General features: G+C 33.6%; 2 protein-coding genes across 2 annotated transcripts; both read right to left on the reverse strand.

The window, feature by feature from the left end:
- Window positions 1-1034: 1034 nt before the first annotated feature.
- LOC127150480 (zinc finger BED domain-containing protein RICESLEEPER 4-like) lies at window positions 1035-1901 on the reverse strand. The gene is made up of 3 exons (XM_051088281.1): window positions 1364-1901; window positions 1225-1286; window positions 1035-1143 (listed from the first exon to the last, which is right to left on the reverse strand). Exons 1-3 carry the CDS (start codon window positions 1857-1859, stop codon window positions 1126-1128), a joined length of 576 nt encoding a protein of 191 aa, XP_050944238.1. The 5' UTR covers window positions 1860-1901; the 3' UTR covers window positions 1035-1125.
- A 6-nt stretch (window positions 1902-1907) lies between these two features.
- Window positions 1908-3146, reverse strand: LOC127150709 (zinc finger BED domain-containing protein RICESLEEPER 2-like). Its single transcript, XM_051089213.1, has 2 exons — window positions 2911-3146; window positions 1908-2757 (listed from the first exon to the last, which is right to left on the reverse strand). Exons 1-2 carry the CDS (start codon window positions 3144-3146, stop codon window positions 1908-1910), a joined length of 1086 nt encoding a protein of 361 aa, XP_050945170.1.
- Window positions 3147-18002: the final 14856 nt, after the last annotated feature.

Consider the following 18002-nt stretch of genomic DNA (forward strand, 5'->3'; position numbering starts at 1 on the left):
ACGAAATTGCAAGAGATGGCATTGCAACAAGGATTCGATGGCAGTGGCTAAGTTGGTGGGTTCGACGGTGTTTGCTTGATGTGGCGTCAATGACGGCAGTGGATGGAGCACCGAATCGACGGCAGTGGGTGGCAGAAAATTGGAAGGCAAGAGTTCAATCGTTTCTCTCTTGCACTGAATCGACGACGGCAGTGGTAGTGTTGGTGTTTTCATTCACCGTTGTTTTGCGCTTTTGGTAGAGAGAGAGAAAATATTCCCATTAAATTATTATCACGCAAAGAGGGAATTGAGAAATTTTGAATTTTGAGATTTTTTTATTTCAAAATTTATTTAATGACACAAAAAATGTATCGTTAATTAACGACACTTTAAATGTGTCAAGAAAAAATAAATTGTGACAATAGAATTATATCAAGAAATATTGTATCACTTCTACTTTTAACTAGGGGTGTAATTGGGTCGGGTCAAAACCGACCCGACCCGAAATGTACGGTTGATTCTAAAACCCGACCCGACCTGATCCACATTCGGGTTGTGCCGAATGGGTCGGGTCGGGGTTTTTTTTTTCTTCTTCTCCTTCTTAGCACTTATCTCCTCTGCAGTAATTAAAAAGTTCACATTGGATAATAATCTTCATTTGGCAAAAGCACTCAACATTTTCATTTCAATTTTAATAAGGAAATGACGTTATTTACTTATCTATCCATGTTTAGGGGCAAGCAAGTAACCAAATTGTTTCTGAAACCTTAAAATCTCAACTCTAAAGTCTAATTCTTGAGAGAGAAAGAGATCCTGCAATAGCTTTAAGGCACTAAATAGATATGCTGGAAATGAATTGAAAAGAGCTTACATATATGATTACATACTAAACTGCAATAGTTTAATGTTTAACATGTCACTAGCTTTAAGGCACTAAATAGATAAATGAAAATAATACTACAAAGTGCAAACAAAAATTCATTAAATCTCATTTGACTTGAGGGTTCAAAATAATCCTGCAACATTAGAATCAATCACAAAGATCCAACTATTATCTTAAAATGAACAGAGTTTACAATTGTGAAGGTATGAATTAATGAACATCTTCACGAGACCACCTTGTTCGTATAACCCAAAGTGCTTCCATCACTGAGCTTCAAGACTCTAAAAAAACAAGATTCGATATTTAACAAGTTAACAATTTTAAAAAAATGTAAATAAAGATTTAAGAGTAGGGATTTAAACCATAGAGTCATTATTCAAATTCTCAAATGCAGCTTCCATCTCCTTTCCTATGTTTATGAATTCTAGATCAAAATGACAAACAGTTAGCTTATATGGGATAATTAAAAATTTTAAATGCGTACTTCAAAAAGAATATTACCTTCATCAATTTCTTTAGCCCCGTCAATTTCTTCAGTCATGTCATCCAAAGGTTTAAACTGAATCCAATTCTGAGCACAAATGAGTGCCTCTGCAGTTTGAGGAGTTAAAGAACTTCGAAAAGAATCTAACACCCGTCCTCCAGTGCTAAAGGCGGACTCAGAAGGCACAGTTGATATAGGAATACTGTGGATGTCCCTAGCTACTTGGCTAATGATCTTAAATCGAGAGGAATTCACCTTCCACCAAGTTAGCAAATCTAAATATTCATCGCCCATACAATCTATACGAGCCTCATCCAGATAACGAGTCACCTCTGTTTTAGCATCATCTAGACATGTTTTGTTACTTTGTTTAAATCTATCATGAACAGTAGCACGTGCCTTATAAAATCCACTAGATGAGATAGAAGGTATTTCACTTTGACTTTGAAAGCCAAATCCTTCGATAGGTATACATGATTGTGTTTGTGAATATTTTTCTTTTGACATTCTCATATAATAATCATCACACAATCGACGAAATGCTTCTTCAACCTTATTCGTTCATATTTTTGCACAATATTTCTCCAAAAATTCATTAAAACAATAATTCACATAAGCTAGCTTGTACCTAGGGTCAAGAACTACAGAAACATACAATAATAAATTGGTCTTCTCACTTGTAATTATACCCCAATACTTGTTGAATTTTGTCTGCATGCTTAATGTCATTTGACTCAATAATGCATTCTCATACGATGAGTATTCACGAATTATTTCTTGGATCAAACAAAGTTCATGAAAAAATATGTTTGAAGTCACAGACATAGATACAGAAAACTTCATTGTTACCTCTGAAAAAGTCTTTAGGAACTTTACAAACACTTTTTCATTATCCCAATCTTCAGTAGTAGGAATATCATCCTTTGGCAAATAACTAGGGTCATGCTCCTCCAATCTTTCAAAAGTCTTTTGACACTTAATTGCTCCATCCAACATAGTAAAAGTAGAATTCCATCGTGTTGGAACATCCATTGTAAGACAATTTTTTGTTGACATCTTATCTTCTTTAGCAAAATCTTTAAATATTTGCAATCTAGCAGGAGATGACCTAACATACTTCACAGCATTTCTGATTCGAATGATAGACACATGCAAATCTTTTAAGGCATCACTAACAATTAAATTAAGAATATGGGCACAACATCTAATGTGAATAAATTCACCATCCAGCACCAACCCATTTCTGCCTTTAAACTTTTTAACCAAGTACGCAATGGTTACATCATTTGAACTCGCATTATCAACCGTTATAGTAAAGAGCCTATCAATACCCCAACCTTCTAAGCACTTTTCAATGGCTCTACCTAGGGTATCTCCTTTATGATTAGCTACTTGACAAAAGTTCAAAATTCTTTTGTGCAAGTTCCAATAATCATCAATGAAATGAGCCGTTATAACCATATAATTAATATTTTGCACAGAAGTCCACGTATCCGTTGTTAAACAAACTCTTTGGCCACTTCGAGTTAATGCATTTTTTAACTTTTTTTTCTCCTTCATATACATTTGAAAACAATCTTTTGCAACGGTTACTCTTGATGGAATCACAAACTTTGGATTTAATGCCCGACAAAATTGGTGAAACCCTTCACTTTCTACGAACTTAAATGGCAATTCATCCAAGATAACCATCCTAGCAAGCATTTTTCTACAATTTTCTTGAGTGAATGATGCAGCCATCAAACTACTTTCAGAATCTCCCTCTCCTTCAACATTATCTTCCAATGGATTTACATACATCTTACATTTCTCTAAATGTCTTTTTAAATTAGTAGTACCATTTCTTTTGGAATCACAAGCATATGAAGTCCCACAATGTTTACAAGCAGCCCTAGGATATTTAGGATCACATCCTTCTACTTTTATAAAATGTTCTCATACCGATGATGGTGGTTTAACCGGTTTTCTTTTTCCTAACACTAGACTAGAACAACTCTGATTTGAAGTCTCATCTACCGAGAATGAAGTCATCCTAATAATCATCAAACAAAACACATAGGAAATAACAACACTCAAATCAATAATTGATTCACACAGAAGCTCATGCATTTTAAACAATGAATAAGGTAAATTATTTACCATTTTAAACAATGAATAAGGTTTGGAGGTCAACACTTGCAGGTTTGAAGTTGGGAATAAAATTGTTGTTAATAACACAGTTTGGCAAGTACTTGGAAGACTTCATTTATTATTTTAGCTTCTTAAACTCTTTGAGTGTATTTTCAATTAACTATTTTAGCTCAATAAACTCTTTTGAGGTGTATTTTCAGTAGGTATAACCAAGCTAGCTATATCTTAATTCATAAGAGTGAAAACTGAAAAAGCCAGAAAGTGACCATGAAGAAGTGGACTTTTGAAATCCAACAAAGTTTGATCTTTGAATGGACATTATTTTCAATTCTAAAATGGTTCACAATTTTATAGTATTTCACAATGAAGTATTTCACAATTCATCTAAAATGGTTCTGGAAATATTTTCAAAATTTACTCTAAACAGTTTTTTTCTCAATAATTGATTTTTTACATTGGCACTTATTCACATTAGCTTAATTAGATATTTTTTTTAGTTAAGAAACTTGTTTTTGAATAACCCAATACTAGAATAAGGAAGATGATAGACTTTACAGCCACCGTAGAAATGAAGGTAATTTGGAAAATTTCTTCAGTCATTAATTTTGGGCTACTTCTTAGTTCTTACGACCAGAAAAAGACCCAAAAATGATACCAAATTGATAGAACCCAAATATGATCAACAGTAATGGAATTACAAGATAAACCAAGAGTACAAGGTACTTAACAATCCCAATCTTGATATTCTCGAGCCTCAATTCATTTAAAAAATATTGTCAATATTCTTTCTTCCCTTCTCATTGTATTCATAACCAAACTTCCCCAACAAACTCCTTAACTAGTTGTTAGTATCCTTAATACTCTAACTCATTTCTAATACCATTCATATCAGATTCTTGATTTGCACATGAAAAATTTTAAACTCAATTACTAACAGGCAGCGATAGAAAATTGAAACCATGAAACCCTCCAAACAGCAAAGATCAAACCAAGAACAGAGAACAGAACAGAGACAGAAAGAAAAACTCGAGGGATTAAACCAAGAAAGAAAAACCCATCACAGAACAGAGACATCTACCGATTATATAGGCAATAACACCAAATAAACAGAAAAAAAAACCCAAAAATACCTGAGAATCTGAAGATCTTGAAGGTTACAAGAAATCTTAAGGAAGATGTAATCAGAGGATGAATACGATGGAGTGGCGAAGAGATGAAGATGAAGAGTTGATGTCGACGTCGATGCAGACGAAGAGAAGATGCCGACGGAGTCTGCAGACGAAGAGGTGAAGAAGATGCCGACGGAGAGGTGAAGAAGTGTCGACGAAGAGGAGAGGAAATGAAATCGCAGGCAAAGAAAAATTTTAACCTATCGGTTAATTTTAAACCCGATCCGACCCGAATCAAATTGGTTCGGTTCGGTTCGGTTCGGACGCTTTTGTTACTAACCGGTCCAACCTAAACCGAATCGGATCGGGTCGGTTTTTTTCACCCCTACTTTTAACAACACATTTTACTCCCACCCACCCCTTTTTTATTTTTAATGACACAATGTTTTGATTAGTAGTGTCGTTAAAATCCAAATTTGTACTAATGTTACATGGTATCGAGTCTATTAAACATTAAGATGTCTTAAGTTATTACATAAAGTGTATAGTTCGAGCACATAAAAGTAAAGTTAGGGCTTTCCTTAAAAAATTACTTACTCATTTCATATGTGAGGTTGTCGAATGGGGCTATTTATAAATCCTTTCCTCTAACACATGTTTGTGGTTATGTATAACTCCTATGATGCTAGGGTAGTTTTGGCGCTCAAGGTTTCAAGGTTCCAGATCAAACTCGAGATGAATTTCTTTCCAAATTGGTAAATGCTCACTCGTTCAGCTAATTGACTAAAAGACGAAAGCTTTGTCTTTTTCTCTTTGGGGGCATGCATTTATGTCTTTTCTCTTTGAGTTTAGGCCCACTCAGGTTCTTTTGACCTTGCCTGGGGAAATCCTCAACACATGTCAATTTCGATATCAAATTTTATAGGTATATATATGGATGGGGAGAGGTATATCAACATATATTTATGTAAATAAACAAATTATAAAAAATATTTAAATAATAACTAAGTTGTTTTTACATTCAAACTAAGTGATAGATTTGATGATTAATGTTTATTTCCATACTGAGATTAATAGATGCTATTTTGTACGATTTATATGCACATATTAAAAATATTTGATATACTTATTAAACTTTAATATTGAAGTTGAACCAATTAATTTATGGATACTATCAACAAATATATCAATATATTTTTATCATATTTTCTTAGGAAAAAGAACAAAAGCAATCGATAAACTTACACATGACACCTCTTCATGTAGAGAGAGGAAACAATCTAGAAAAGCATCTTTTCAAAACAAAGAGCAACATCAAGAAGATACCAAAGACCCTAAAGCTAGCGTGAGTGACTTTGTTCTCCTCTTGAAGAACATGGATAGAAACAAATAATATTAACAATGTTCTTTACGGTCAAATGTCTTCAATGAGTATCTTGATTCTACTTTAAACTTAGTCTTCAATGAGTATGATCTTAGATCCTACTTTAAACTTAGTAGAACCGTAGATCTAGAAGCTTGACATTTTCTCACTTGTCCATTACAATAAAATAACATTATGTGTGTCAATTTAGTTATATAAATGGGCCTAAAGTTGTCCTTGCTCAACCTTTTGGTCTCCTTCGGAAAAGTTTTTGTTTCATAGGAGTAAGTATAGGATCCTCATATTGGAACATTCAAGGCCACATGTCTAACTTCATTGATTAGTTGGATATAGTGGGAGTAGGTGCAAAAATGAGTTTCCCTATCGTGAACTTGCTCCTTTTGTTGTCTTCTCGTTATCCAATTACATACAAATACATCAAGACAATGTATTTCAATCAAATCCCATCCATAGAAAAAGAAATCATTTTCTCTCTCTTATCTTTCTACTTTCTAGGCATGATCCTTACATTTTTTTTCAAATTTAGATCCAATTTTAGGTCAAGTTTACCCCTTTTGCCTTCTGCATAAGATTTATTTTCTTTTGCACACTATTTGTGTTCTCTTAAGAACAGTTTAGGGTCCTAAGTTGAGTTTTAGAGTTTTACGTTAACAATAGAAGTTAGGGAGTATATGTTTTAGGATGCATAGTTGTTTGATCTTGAGTTAGAAAACATTAGATAAAGGGAGAGAGAAAAAGGAAAATATGAAAGTTTTTCAATAAATGTATAAATTTCAATAGTGAACATTACTAAAATGTATAGAGTTGAGTTATTTACCACTAAGTTATAATATCCTTAGACCAACTATTTTTTCTATTTTTTTAATACTATTTTGGTTTTTATATTTTGGATTCCATTTAAAAGGATAAGAGATTTTTGCATTGGATATGTTAATTGGAAGGACAGTAAAAAAGGTAGGCCAGAGGGGTAAACTCTAATTTGACGGGTTTACTATAAGAAAGAGTTAAAAATTAAGGATAAGATATTTATTGGTTTTATGTTTACGAGGTTCACAATTATATCTTTAAGCATTTACTTTTAAACTTAAACTCTCAGACTTACATGGTATTAAAATGGGGTCAAATTGAATTTCAAACAATTTGATTTTGTAATTTTTTGTTACAATTATTATGAGCTTAAGGGTTCAAATTTAATTCTAGTGAAAGTTGATGAACCTAATTTTTTAACATGGAAAGTTTTCTGAAGTAACAGCAGTTTTTATAATTTGTCATTTATTTTATTACTATTGTTGTAAAGATATTTGGTGGTTTTAAATCATATATATTGTGTTTTATACGTTGGTTTTAGCATAATTTACATGAATATAAAGAAACTCAAAAATATTTACGGCTCGTGTAACAAAAAACAAAAGTTCATGAAGCCGGTAAAATATTTTTATAATTTTCAAATTTGTCCTTGAATATTGTGGAAGATTTGTCACTTCTCTTTTTTCTCTTCTTTGCGATTTATTCATTTTCGCTTCCAGATTTCTTCATCTCTTCTTCCAGATTTCCTTTCTTATATTTTTGAACAATTTATTTTTTTGTTTAAATCTCCTATTTCATCTTCACCATTTCTGGCAAGATTCTTTAAAGTTACCTCATCTTCCTCATATTCGAGAATATCAATATCGTTTAAATATCCTTTTGACATGATCTAAATGATCGCTTACCATTGTCAATACGATTGTTTAAATTTGAAGTCCTTTTTTTATCGTTTAAAAAGAACTACACGATCATGTTGATATGATCTAAATAATTGATTACCATAGTTAACACGGTCGTTTAGCATGGACAATGATCGTTAGATTTAAAGTTTTTAATGATCATTTACATTGGATTACATGATCGCTTACCATAATGAACTCGATTGTTTTCCATTATCGATATGATCATTTGTCATGATCAACGTTCAGAAGAAGGTTACTCGTGCACATGTGTGGCCGATTAATCGCGTGTTAACTGAGGCATTTTTTATATTTTCCATTGTGGGCCTGTGGGCTTTTTTCGTTTACAGAATTGTTTTATACGGTGTAAATATTTTACCATTTTGTTATATTTTTTAAAAAACCCTTTTATTTTATACTAAAGATATAATTGTAAATTCAATTGAGAATCTAGTGTAAACTATCAAAGAGTTTTTTGTATGAATAGTATATTACCTCACAATAAGAGTGAAGGGCTTCATTTATAAGGAAGATTTAATACAAAGAAGTTGGTTACTAAGTAAATACCTAAACCATCTTTAACTACGTACAGGAACTAACAATCAATGTTTAACTATAGTAACTAAACAATACGACTTTGTTTACACCATAATCCATCTCCCTAAAACTAGGCTCGACCTCAAGCTGGGTCAACAAGTTTGAATACGTTTAGGGCGTGACATTTCTTTAAGTCAACCACATTAAAAACAGGGTTGATATTCAGTTCTTTCAGTAGTTCAATTTTATTGGCATTAGGATCATATTTTGCTATCACTTTGCATAGGTCATTCTATTTATCCTTTAGCTTTCCATAAGTTCTTGATGGGAATCTTCTTTTTCTCAAGTATGCCATAACAAGATCTCCTACTAGAAAGTAAACATCTATTCACTTCTTATCTTTCTCTTATTTTTATGATGTTTTTTTTATTAAGTGGTCATGTACTTCTTTATGAAGCTTTTGTATGTGATCTGCCATTTCTTCTGCTTTTATTTTGTATATCCACTCTAGTAGGTAAGTTAGCTATATCAAAAGTGGTTTAGGAGCTTTAGTGTAGACAACGTCAATGGGGCATTTTCCGGTGGTTCTGTTCTTCATATTATTGAAGGCAAATACAACTTGGGCAAGGGCCATATCCCATTGTTTTGGTTGTGTTCCACTCGAGAATCAAATTAAGTTTTCCAAGGATCTAGTAGTAACTTCAGTCTGGTTGTTAGTTTAAGGGTCTGAGGTGGTGCTAAACTTGAGTGTAATGTCAAATTTTTTCCAAAGAGATCTCCAAAAATGGCTTAGAAACTTAACATCCCTATCAGAAACAATAGCCTTACGAATTTTTTGAAGTCTCACAACCTCTCTAAAGAAAAGAGTAGCAACATAAAAAGCATCATTGGTCTTTTTGCAAGCTAGAAGATGGGTCATTTTGTTGAATCGTCCACTACTACAATTAAAACATCGAATCCCCTTTGTTTTTTGGGTGTGAGGTCCTGATTGCATTCTACACTACGTGATGAGATTACACACAACAAGAATTGACTATGCAATGAAGCTGCCATACGACAAAAGTTGGTGATTGGAAAGATTGCAAGGTAACTTGTGTTTTGCGTTCTAAGCTACGCGATGAGTTGTTATGCAATTTAAGTTCCTTCACCAAGAAGTAGTGACGTCATCCTAGTGTAAGAAAGTGGCGATTGATTTGACCTTATCGTCCAATTGAATTCAAGATAAGAAAGTGAGGCGATTTGTATTGGGTAATTCTCAACGCTGAGTATAGGTAATCATCCCTGCATGCGAAGTTTCACATTGTAATTCTTAAAGAAAGAATTGAGAGAATTTCAGGATTTTTTAAAGATTCATCAAGAGAGTGAATCCAGGCAGGGAAGTATAAGGAAATTCTTGGCTAAGGAATTAAGCGAAGAAGCTAGTTGATTGTGAGTGGTTTCTTCTTAAAATGTTTTCAAACCAAAAGGATTTCCATTGCAATTGAATCCTCAAATGTATTTTCACTTAATTCTAAGTTATATGATATCCTAAATTATATGATTTCTTTTATGTTTTCTAATTCTTATAGTGCATTTGATTTATGAATAGATTGAATTTGAAATGAACTAAAATGTGATGATAAAATGACATTTGGTACCTTATGCTATAAGATGTCTCACACTTGTTGTGTGTTCTGGTGTGAGATGTCTTATCATTGCTGTGTGATCTAGGATAAATGCATTCTTGCTATGTGATCTGGAATAGGATGCCTCATACTTGTTGTATGATCTGATATGGGATGTCATTTGCTTGCTGTGTGACTTGGTATTTTATGCGTGATGGAATTGATAGTGAATGCTACTGCATTGAGATTACTCTGCAAAGTTGAAATCAAGAAAAGAGTGTGTTAAATGTTTAAGATGAGGAAAGAGTACAAAGATGTAAATGAATGTGCAGAATGATTCAGCGATACAATCTATGTAATGCATTGTACGAGAGACATGATAGGGCGATAAGAACTTTATTATGACTATTTTGAAAAGAACTATTTTCCATATGTTTTATAAATGATTGTGAATGAGATTTGAGTTGTAGAAATCTCCTAAAGTATTGAGATGATTTGATTTGAACTCAAAACTTTATTCTTGTACCGTGTTATGACAATTATTCATTTATTAAAGGTGTTGGTGTAAAACCCCACTCACTAGACATTTTTGTCTAATCTTTCAAACATTTTGTTTTATCTCCCTCTGAAGGACGACCAGCATTTGACTTGTTGTCTTGATTGCCTATTGTGTCATACTCAAATCGCATCATCTTGGTAGTGCACACTGTCATCTCGTCTTGCATATAGAGTTAGGCGAGTAGAGTCAAGTTCTTGTTTTAAGACTTGTGTATATATTTTCATTGAAGGAACTCTTGTAATTGTTAAGTATACTTTTGATCAATTATCAATGAAATCATTGGTATTCTAATTGAGTTCTCATTTGACATTAAGTGTTCATTTCGCTTACTAGGTGTTCTGCTTGCTATCTCATGAAGAGGTTTGCGTGGAATGTTTAGGCGGTCATGTCTCCACTTGGTCGCATATAGTGACTTTTCGAGTAGGACGAACAAGTTGGTATCATAGCATAAGTTTTTGGAAAAAAAAATTTAATAGAGTCGCATGCATGTAGATAGTCACATAATAGAGTTATGAAAGTTTGTATTGATGTGTTATAGGGAGTTATGGCACCATGAGGAAGATCGAGGCGAGGCAGACAAGTGGCAACTAGTGTGCCAACTACAAGAAGCACTAATAGAGCACAAATATCTAATGAGATGTCTAGTAACCTACATAACACTGTTGTGCCAAATATGGAGAAAAGCATGTTTGACTGCTTTGCCAAAAGATTAGCTGATCATTTTATGCCTACGCACTCCACTATGGACAAGTGGTTTGGAATTGAGAGACTAAAGGTGTTGGGAGCAATGACCTTTGAAGGAACCACTAATCTAGCTGTAGCAAAGAAGTGGTTGAGTTTGATTGAAAGTGTTTTAGGGTGATGGAGTGCCACAAAGAAAAAAAGGTGAAATTTGCAATATTTCTATTAAAAGGTAGTGTTGAAGATTGGTGACTCTTCATGCAACGAGAGCAAGCAAAATGGATTATGTGTCATGGGAAGAGTTCAGAAAAGTGTTTCAAAATAAGCTTTATCCTCGTTTCTTCTATGATGCAAAGAAGAATGAATTTATGAGTCTGGTTCAAGGCAACATGACTGTCGTGGAATATAAGAAAAAGTTTACTAAATTGGCTAAGTATGTTTTAGCCTTTATGACTGATGAGGTAGACAAATATAAGCATTTCAAAGATGGTTAAAGACAAAAATTAGAGCACTTGTGACGACCTGCGAGGACTGGTCCGACTTTTCTAAGTTAGTTAAAGCTGTCATAAGAGTTGAGAGATGCTTAGGGGATGAAAAGAAAAACAAGAATATGAAGGAAGACCTATGTGGCCAAAGTACTAGTGGCATGCAGGGTGGTATGCAACGCGAAAAACACAGGCGTTTATTAGAGAGAATTTAAAATCTCATTTTCATGTCTCGTCTAGATCTAGAACAAGTTATGGTAAGAATTTCATAGGCAAAAAAAGATCCAAAGTAAAGGAAATATTCCAGTATGGGTAGAGAAAACCTCTCAAGGAAGACATATGGTTGGATTAAACTTGAATCATAGAGGAAAACTTCGTTTCCCAAATGTTTGCTTTAACTGTGGCTAACCCGGGTATTTTGTGAAATATTATCCTAACTTGGGGGTTCATAATATCCAAGGAGTTATGCCACAATTAATAAATCTACCTTATCATTCAAGTGGAGCTGAAGAAGGGCCAAGGGGAGTCAAAGGACCTAGGAGACCTAAGTCTCAAGAGTGATCCAAGGTGAGGCGAGGAACAACCTGCATGTGACTACAGGTTTGTTACTAATTTGTAATTCTTTTACTCTTGTGTTGATTTATTTTGGAGTTACACACTCATTCATTTTTGTATCGCATGTTAAGTCTTTAAACCATAAGATAGAACCTTTAGAGAATGGAATGTTGATTAGTACGCCTTGAGGCAAGGTGTTCATGGTAGAATCACTATGTAAGGATTGCGTGCTAAGACTTTAGAATGTCACTTTCCCAATAGATTTAATTCTATTTAAACTTGATGAGTTAGATATGATCTTGGGAATGGATTTTCTCACCAAGTATCATGCAATGTTGGATTGCTCTAAAAAGGAGGTAGTATTGAAAGCACTAGGAGGATTTGAAGTTAAATTTGTAGGTGGCAAGAAAGTGGAGTTAGAAAGTATAATATCAATGTTTTAAGGCAAGAAAATTTATAAAGAAGGGGCATATTGTTATTTGAAAAAGAAGAAGGATGGTTCAATGAGGCTATGTATTGATTACTAACAGTTGAACAAAATGAAAATTAAGAACAAGTATCCTTTGTCACGAATAGATGATCTCTCTGATTAACTAAAAGGAGCCTCAGTATTTTCAAAGATAGACTTACGTTCAAGCTACCATCTACTAAGGATCAAAGAGTTAGACGTACCTAAGACAACCTGCAGAACGCGTTATGGGCATTATGAGTTCTTAATAATGCCTTTTGGTTTGACCGACGATCCAACTGCTTCCATAGATTTGATGAATAGAGTATTTCATCGCTACTTGGATCAATTTTTCATTGTTTTCATTGATGACATTTTAATTTACTCACCAGATGCAGTAAGACATGCAAAACACTTAAGGATTGTGTTACGAACTCTACAAGAAAAACAAATTGTTTGTGAAGTTTAGTAAGTGCAAGTTTTGGTTGAATCAAGTAGTGTTCCTTGGACATATTATGTCTTCAAAGGGATTGAAAGTTGACTTGCAAAAGGTTGAGGCAATAGAGAGTTGGGGACGTCCTAAGACAATTTCTAAAGTTTAAAGTTTCCTTGGTTTGGCGGGTTATTATAGGTGTTTTGTTGAAGGATTTTCAAATTTAGCTCTTTCTTTTACAACACTCACAAAGAAAGCGAGGAGATTTGAGTGGACACATGAATGCGAGAAGAGTTTCCAATAGTTAAAATGCAAACTTACTACTGTTGGCTTTTTAACCCTTAATCTCAAATTAATTAATTAATGTCTTGATGATAACAAATCTAAATCTTTTTATTGACAATTTTATTAATTTAAATAGTCCATAACGTAGAGCTCAAAACAATGATTCTAACGCCTCATGAATCACCCAAATCGAAATTCAAACGAAGAAAATATTGCTGAAAGAAGCTTAAACGAAAAAATACCCGAGATTGTGACATGGCGGCTAAATAATCAATTTGATCCAATTAGAAGAGCCACTTGGAGCAATGGAGAAGTAACACATGTGACTTTTGTTTTTATTCTTGCTTTTGTTTCTTTTATTGGCTTTTAAAAAAAGAAATGAATTTTTTAAAAAAAATTAATTTAATATTATTATTTATCTTTGTGTCTAACGGATAGTTTTTTCTAAAGAAAAAAAGATTGTAAAATTGTTTTATTGGGCTTTAAATATATTATTTTAAAAAGGATATATTATTACATTATTATTCATCTTTGTGTCTAACGGCTACTTTTTAAAACATATTGTGAACTTGTTTTATTGAGCTTTAAACAAATTGTTTTGAAAAGATATATTATTATATTATTATTTATGTTGTGTCTAATGGCTAATTGAGTTTAAATCTCAATCATTCATTTTCTTTTACTTACATCCAATGACCCAAAATGATTTTGAATTTCAATCTTTCCCTTCTTTTTAAATACTCCATTTTCCCCCAAAAAGTTTTAAGAACTTTGTTTATCTTTACAATCTTCAGAAGTTGCAAAAAGCCACCATTGTTATTCTCACTAAAGCTTCTAATGTTCATTCTTTTCATTTTGTCCTTGAGAGAATTTTTTATTGTATTGTAAGGATTAATTATTGTGAGCATAAAATTGTATATTCACTCTTTTAGAGAGTTTTTCTTTTGTGTAATTTAAAACTTCAACTTATTGTGACAGTTCAATCCTAACCCGTGGAAAGGATTGGGTTTTCTCTTGAACCCAAAAAAGGAGTAAGTAGCAGTTCGACTCTAATCCGTGGAAAGAGTCAAAAGAAGGTTTTCAATCAAAATACCAAGAGGTGCTTGGGAAAGTGGATGTAGGTCGAGTTTGACCGTACCACTATAAAATTATGGTGTCTTCTTCTTTAACTCTTTTCTAATTATTTTTAAATTAATTTTAGTTACATATTCTTGTTGGTTGAGTTAATTTGATTGCATACTCTACATGCTTTTTATCCATCTTGTTATTTAACTTATTTTAGCTAATTTTCTTTGTTTAATTTAAAATTTATCTAATTAGTTTAATCTAGGCTTATTTGTTAAAAAGTTTAGTTAAACCCTATTCACCCTCTCTAGGGTTGCCATATCGATCAAACAACTACTGCACCCGTCCTCGTATTACCTACACTAGGGAAAGAGTTAGAAAGTCTTCTATGACCCATCGCATCAAGATCTAGGATGCGTTTTGATACAAGAGGCTGGAAAGGTAATAGCCTATGCATCGAGACAGTTGAAGTTGCATGAACGCAATTACCCTACACATGATTTGGAATTGGTAGCCATTGTCTATGCGTTAAAGATTAGGAGACACTACCTCTTAGGAGAAAAGTGTAGCATTTCACTTTTCACAAGAGCCTAAAGTACATATTTAATCAGAAAGAGTTAAATTTGAGGCATATGCGTTGAAAGAGACTCATTAAGGATTATGATTGCACTATCGCATCTCACCCTGGGAAAGGCTAATATCATAGCTGACGCATTAAGTGCAAAAAGCTCAAGTAAAGAGAATAAAGGGAGGATAACCTTACTAAGCGAATTGAGAGGTTGTAAGGCAATCCTAATGCAAGGTCAATCGAAAATTTGATAGCTCAATTTCAAGTTAGACCCACATTAGAAGAAGAGGTTGTTAAATGAGAAGACCCCGTAGCTAAAGAATTTAAGTGCAAAAGAAAGATAGACTATGCGTTTAGAAATGATGGCACATTACTAAAGGAAAGAAGAATATGTGTTCCACATAGTAAAGCGTTAAAGGAAAGTATCTTAGAAGAAGCTCATAGTTCAGCTTATGCGATGCATCCTGAATGTACTAAGATGTACATAACCTTGAAAGCTTATTATTGGTGGCCAAGTATGAGATGAGAGATAGTTGAGTTTGTAGTCAAGTGTTTAATTTGTCAACAAGTCAAACTACAATGCCAAAAGACTGGAGTATTGTTGTGTCCTTTGCCTAATCTAAAGTAGAAGTGGGAACATATCACCATGGATTTCTTGTTTGGTTTGCTCAGAACACCTAGTGGTTCTAATGGAGTTTGAGTTATTGTGGAACGATTTACTAACACGACATGCATGATTTATCCCTATTAAGAAAACTTTTCCATTGAATTGGACAAATTGACTAAAAGTTGTATGTTGATAAGATTATAATCCAACATGGAACTCAAGTGTCCACAGTTTCAAACAGAGACTCGCACTTTACCTCTAAGTTCTGGCCAAAATTGCAAAAAGCTTTTAGAACCAAGTTGCATTTTAGCATTGCATTCCATCCATAAATAGACGGTCAATCTGAGGGAACTATTCAGACCTTGGAAGAATGTTGAGAGCTTGTGTTCTGCAATTCAGAGGAAGCTAGGACAAATGTTTGGCATTGATCGAATTTTCTTACAACTATAGTTACAATTCTAGCATTAGAATGTCTCCTTATGAATCATTGTATGAGAGGCATTGTAAAACGCCAGTTTGTTAGAAAGAAGTAAACGAGAGAAAGCTATATCGACCAGAATTAGTCCAGAAACGACGGAAAGCATCAAGACAATTAGAGAAATTTTAAAAATTGCCCGCGATAAGCAAAAGAGTTATGCAGATAATTGTCGCAGCGTGTTGGAATTAGGAGTTGGAGACAATGTTTCCCTTAAATTGTTACCAAAGAAAGGGCATAATCAAATTTGGAAGGAAAGGAAAACTAAGTCCACAATTTATAGGACCTTATGAGATTCTAGCACTCATGAGACTAGTGGCTTATAAGTTAAGGTTACCCACGGAGTTGTCTTGGATTCATAATGTCTTTCATGTTTCTATGCTGAAAAGTATGTTCTAGATTCCTCGCATATACTTCAAGAACATCCCTAGACGTGAAAGAAAACTTCACCTATGAAGAAAGACTCTTAAGAGTGTTAGACAGAAAGGAAGAAGTGATGAGAACAAAGGTAATCTCTATGATCAAAGTTTTGTGGAATAATCATGGCGTTAAGGAAGCCACTTGGAAAAGTGAAGATCTCATGAAAACTAAGTATCCACAACTTTTCACATAAGGTCACTGAATTTCGAGGACGAAATTCCAATAAGGAGGTAGTAGTTGTAAGCCTTGATCACGTTCTACACTACACAATGAGATTACACGTGACAAGAATTGACTATGCAATGAAGCTTCCATGCGGCGAAAGTTGGTGATTGGAAAGATTGTAAGGTAACTTGCATTTCGTGTTCTAAACTATTCGATGAGAAAGGCTACGTGGTGAGTTGTTATGTGATTTGAGCTTCCTTCACCAGGAAGTAGTGACGTCATCCTAGTGTAAGAAAGTCGTCGTTTGATTTGACCTCCTCACCAATTTGAATTCAAGGTAAGGAAGTGACCATGACACGTGGTGATCTGGTATTGGGTAATTCTCACCATTGAGCAAAGGTAATCATTCCTGAATGAAAAGTTTCACTGGAGAGACTTATAAATAGGTAAAGTTCGGTCATTTTAAAGTTGCTTTACCTTGTAATCACTAAAGAAAGAACATAGGGATTTTCAGAATTTTCAAAGATTCATCACGAGCATGAATCTAAGCAGGGAAGTGCAAGGAAGTTCTTGGCTAAAAAATTAGGTGAATAAGCTAGTTAATTATAAGTGGTTTCTTCTTAAAATGTTTTCAAACCAAAAGGATTTCTATTACAATTGAATCCACAAATGTATTTCCACTTAATTCTTGAAGTTATATGATATCCTAAATTATATGATTTCTCTTATGTTTTCCATTTCTTAGAATGCATTTGATTTATGAATAGATTGAATTTGAAATGAACTAAAATATGAATATAAAATGACCTTTTGTGCCCAATGCGTTGAGATGCTTTACACTTGTTATGTGTTTTGGTGTGAGATGTCTTATCCTTGCTATGTGATCTAAGATAAGATGACTTATTCTTGTTGTATGATCTTGAATAGGATGCCTTATACTTGCTATACGATCTGATATGGGATGCTCTTGGCTTGTTGTGTGATCTGACATTAGAAGACGTGTTATGCACGATGGAATTGATGGTGAATACTGCTACATTGAGATCACTCTGCATAGCCGCAACGCAGCAAAAGAGTGTGGTAAACGTTTGAGCTGAGGAAAGAGTACAAAGATGTAATTGAATGTGTAGAATGATTCTTCGATACAATCTATGTAATGCATTGTACGAGAGACATGATAATGCGATAAGAACTTATTATGAATGGTTTGAAAAGAACTGCTTTCCATATGTTTTATAAATGATTGTGAAAGAGATTTAAGTTGTAGAAATCACCTAAAGTATTGAGATGATTTGACTTGAACTCAAAAATTTATTCTTGCAACGCGTTATGAAAATTATTCATTTTATTAAAGGTGGTGGTATAAAACTCTACTCACTAGATGTTTTTGTCTAATCTTTCAAACGTTTTGTTTTATCCCCTCTAAAGCTAGTGAAGGAC

The sequence above is a fragment of the Cucumis melo genome, chromosome 8, assembly GCF_025177605.1.
Source record: "Cucumis melo cultivar AY chromosome 8, USDA_Cmelo_AY_1.0, whole genome shotgun sequence".
In the NCBI taxonomy this organism is placed as follows: Eukaryota; Viridiplantae; Streptophyta; class Magnoliopsida; order Cucurbitales; family Cucurbitaceae; genus Cucumis; species Cucumis melo.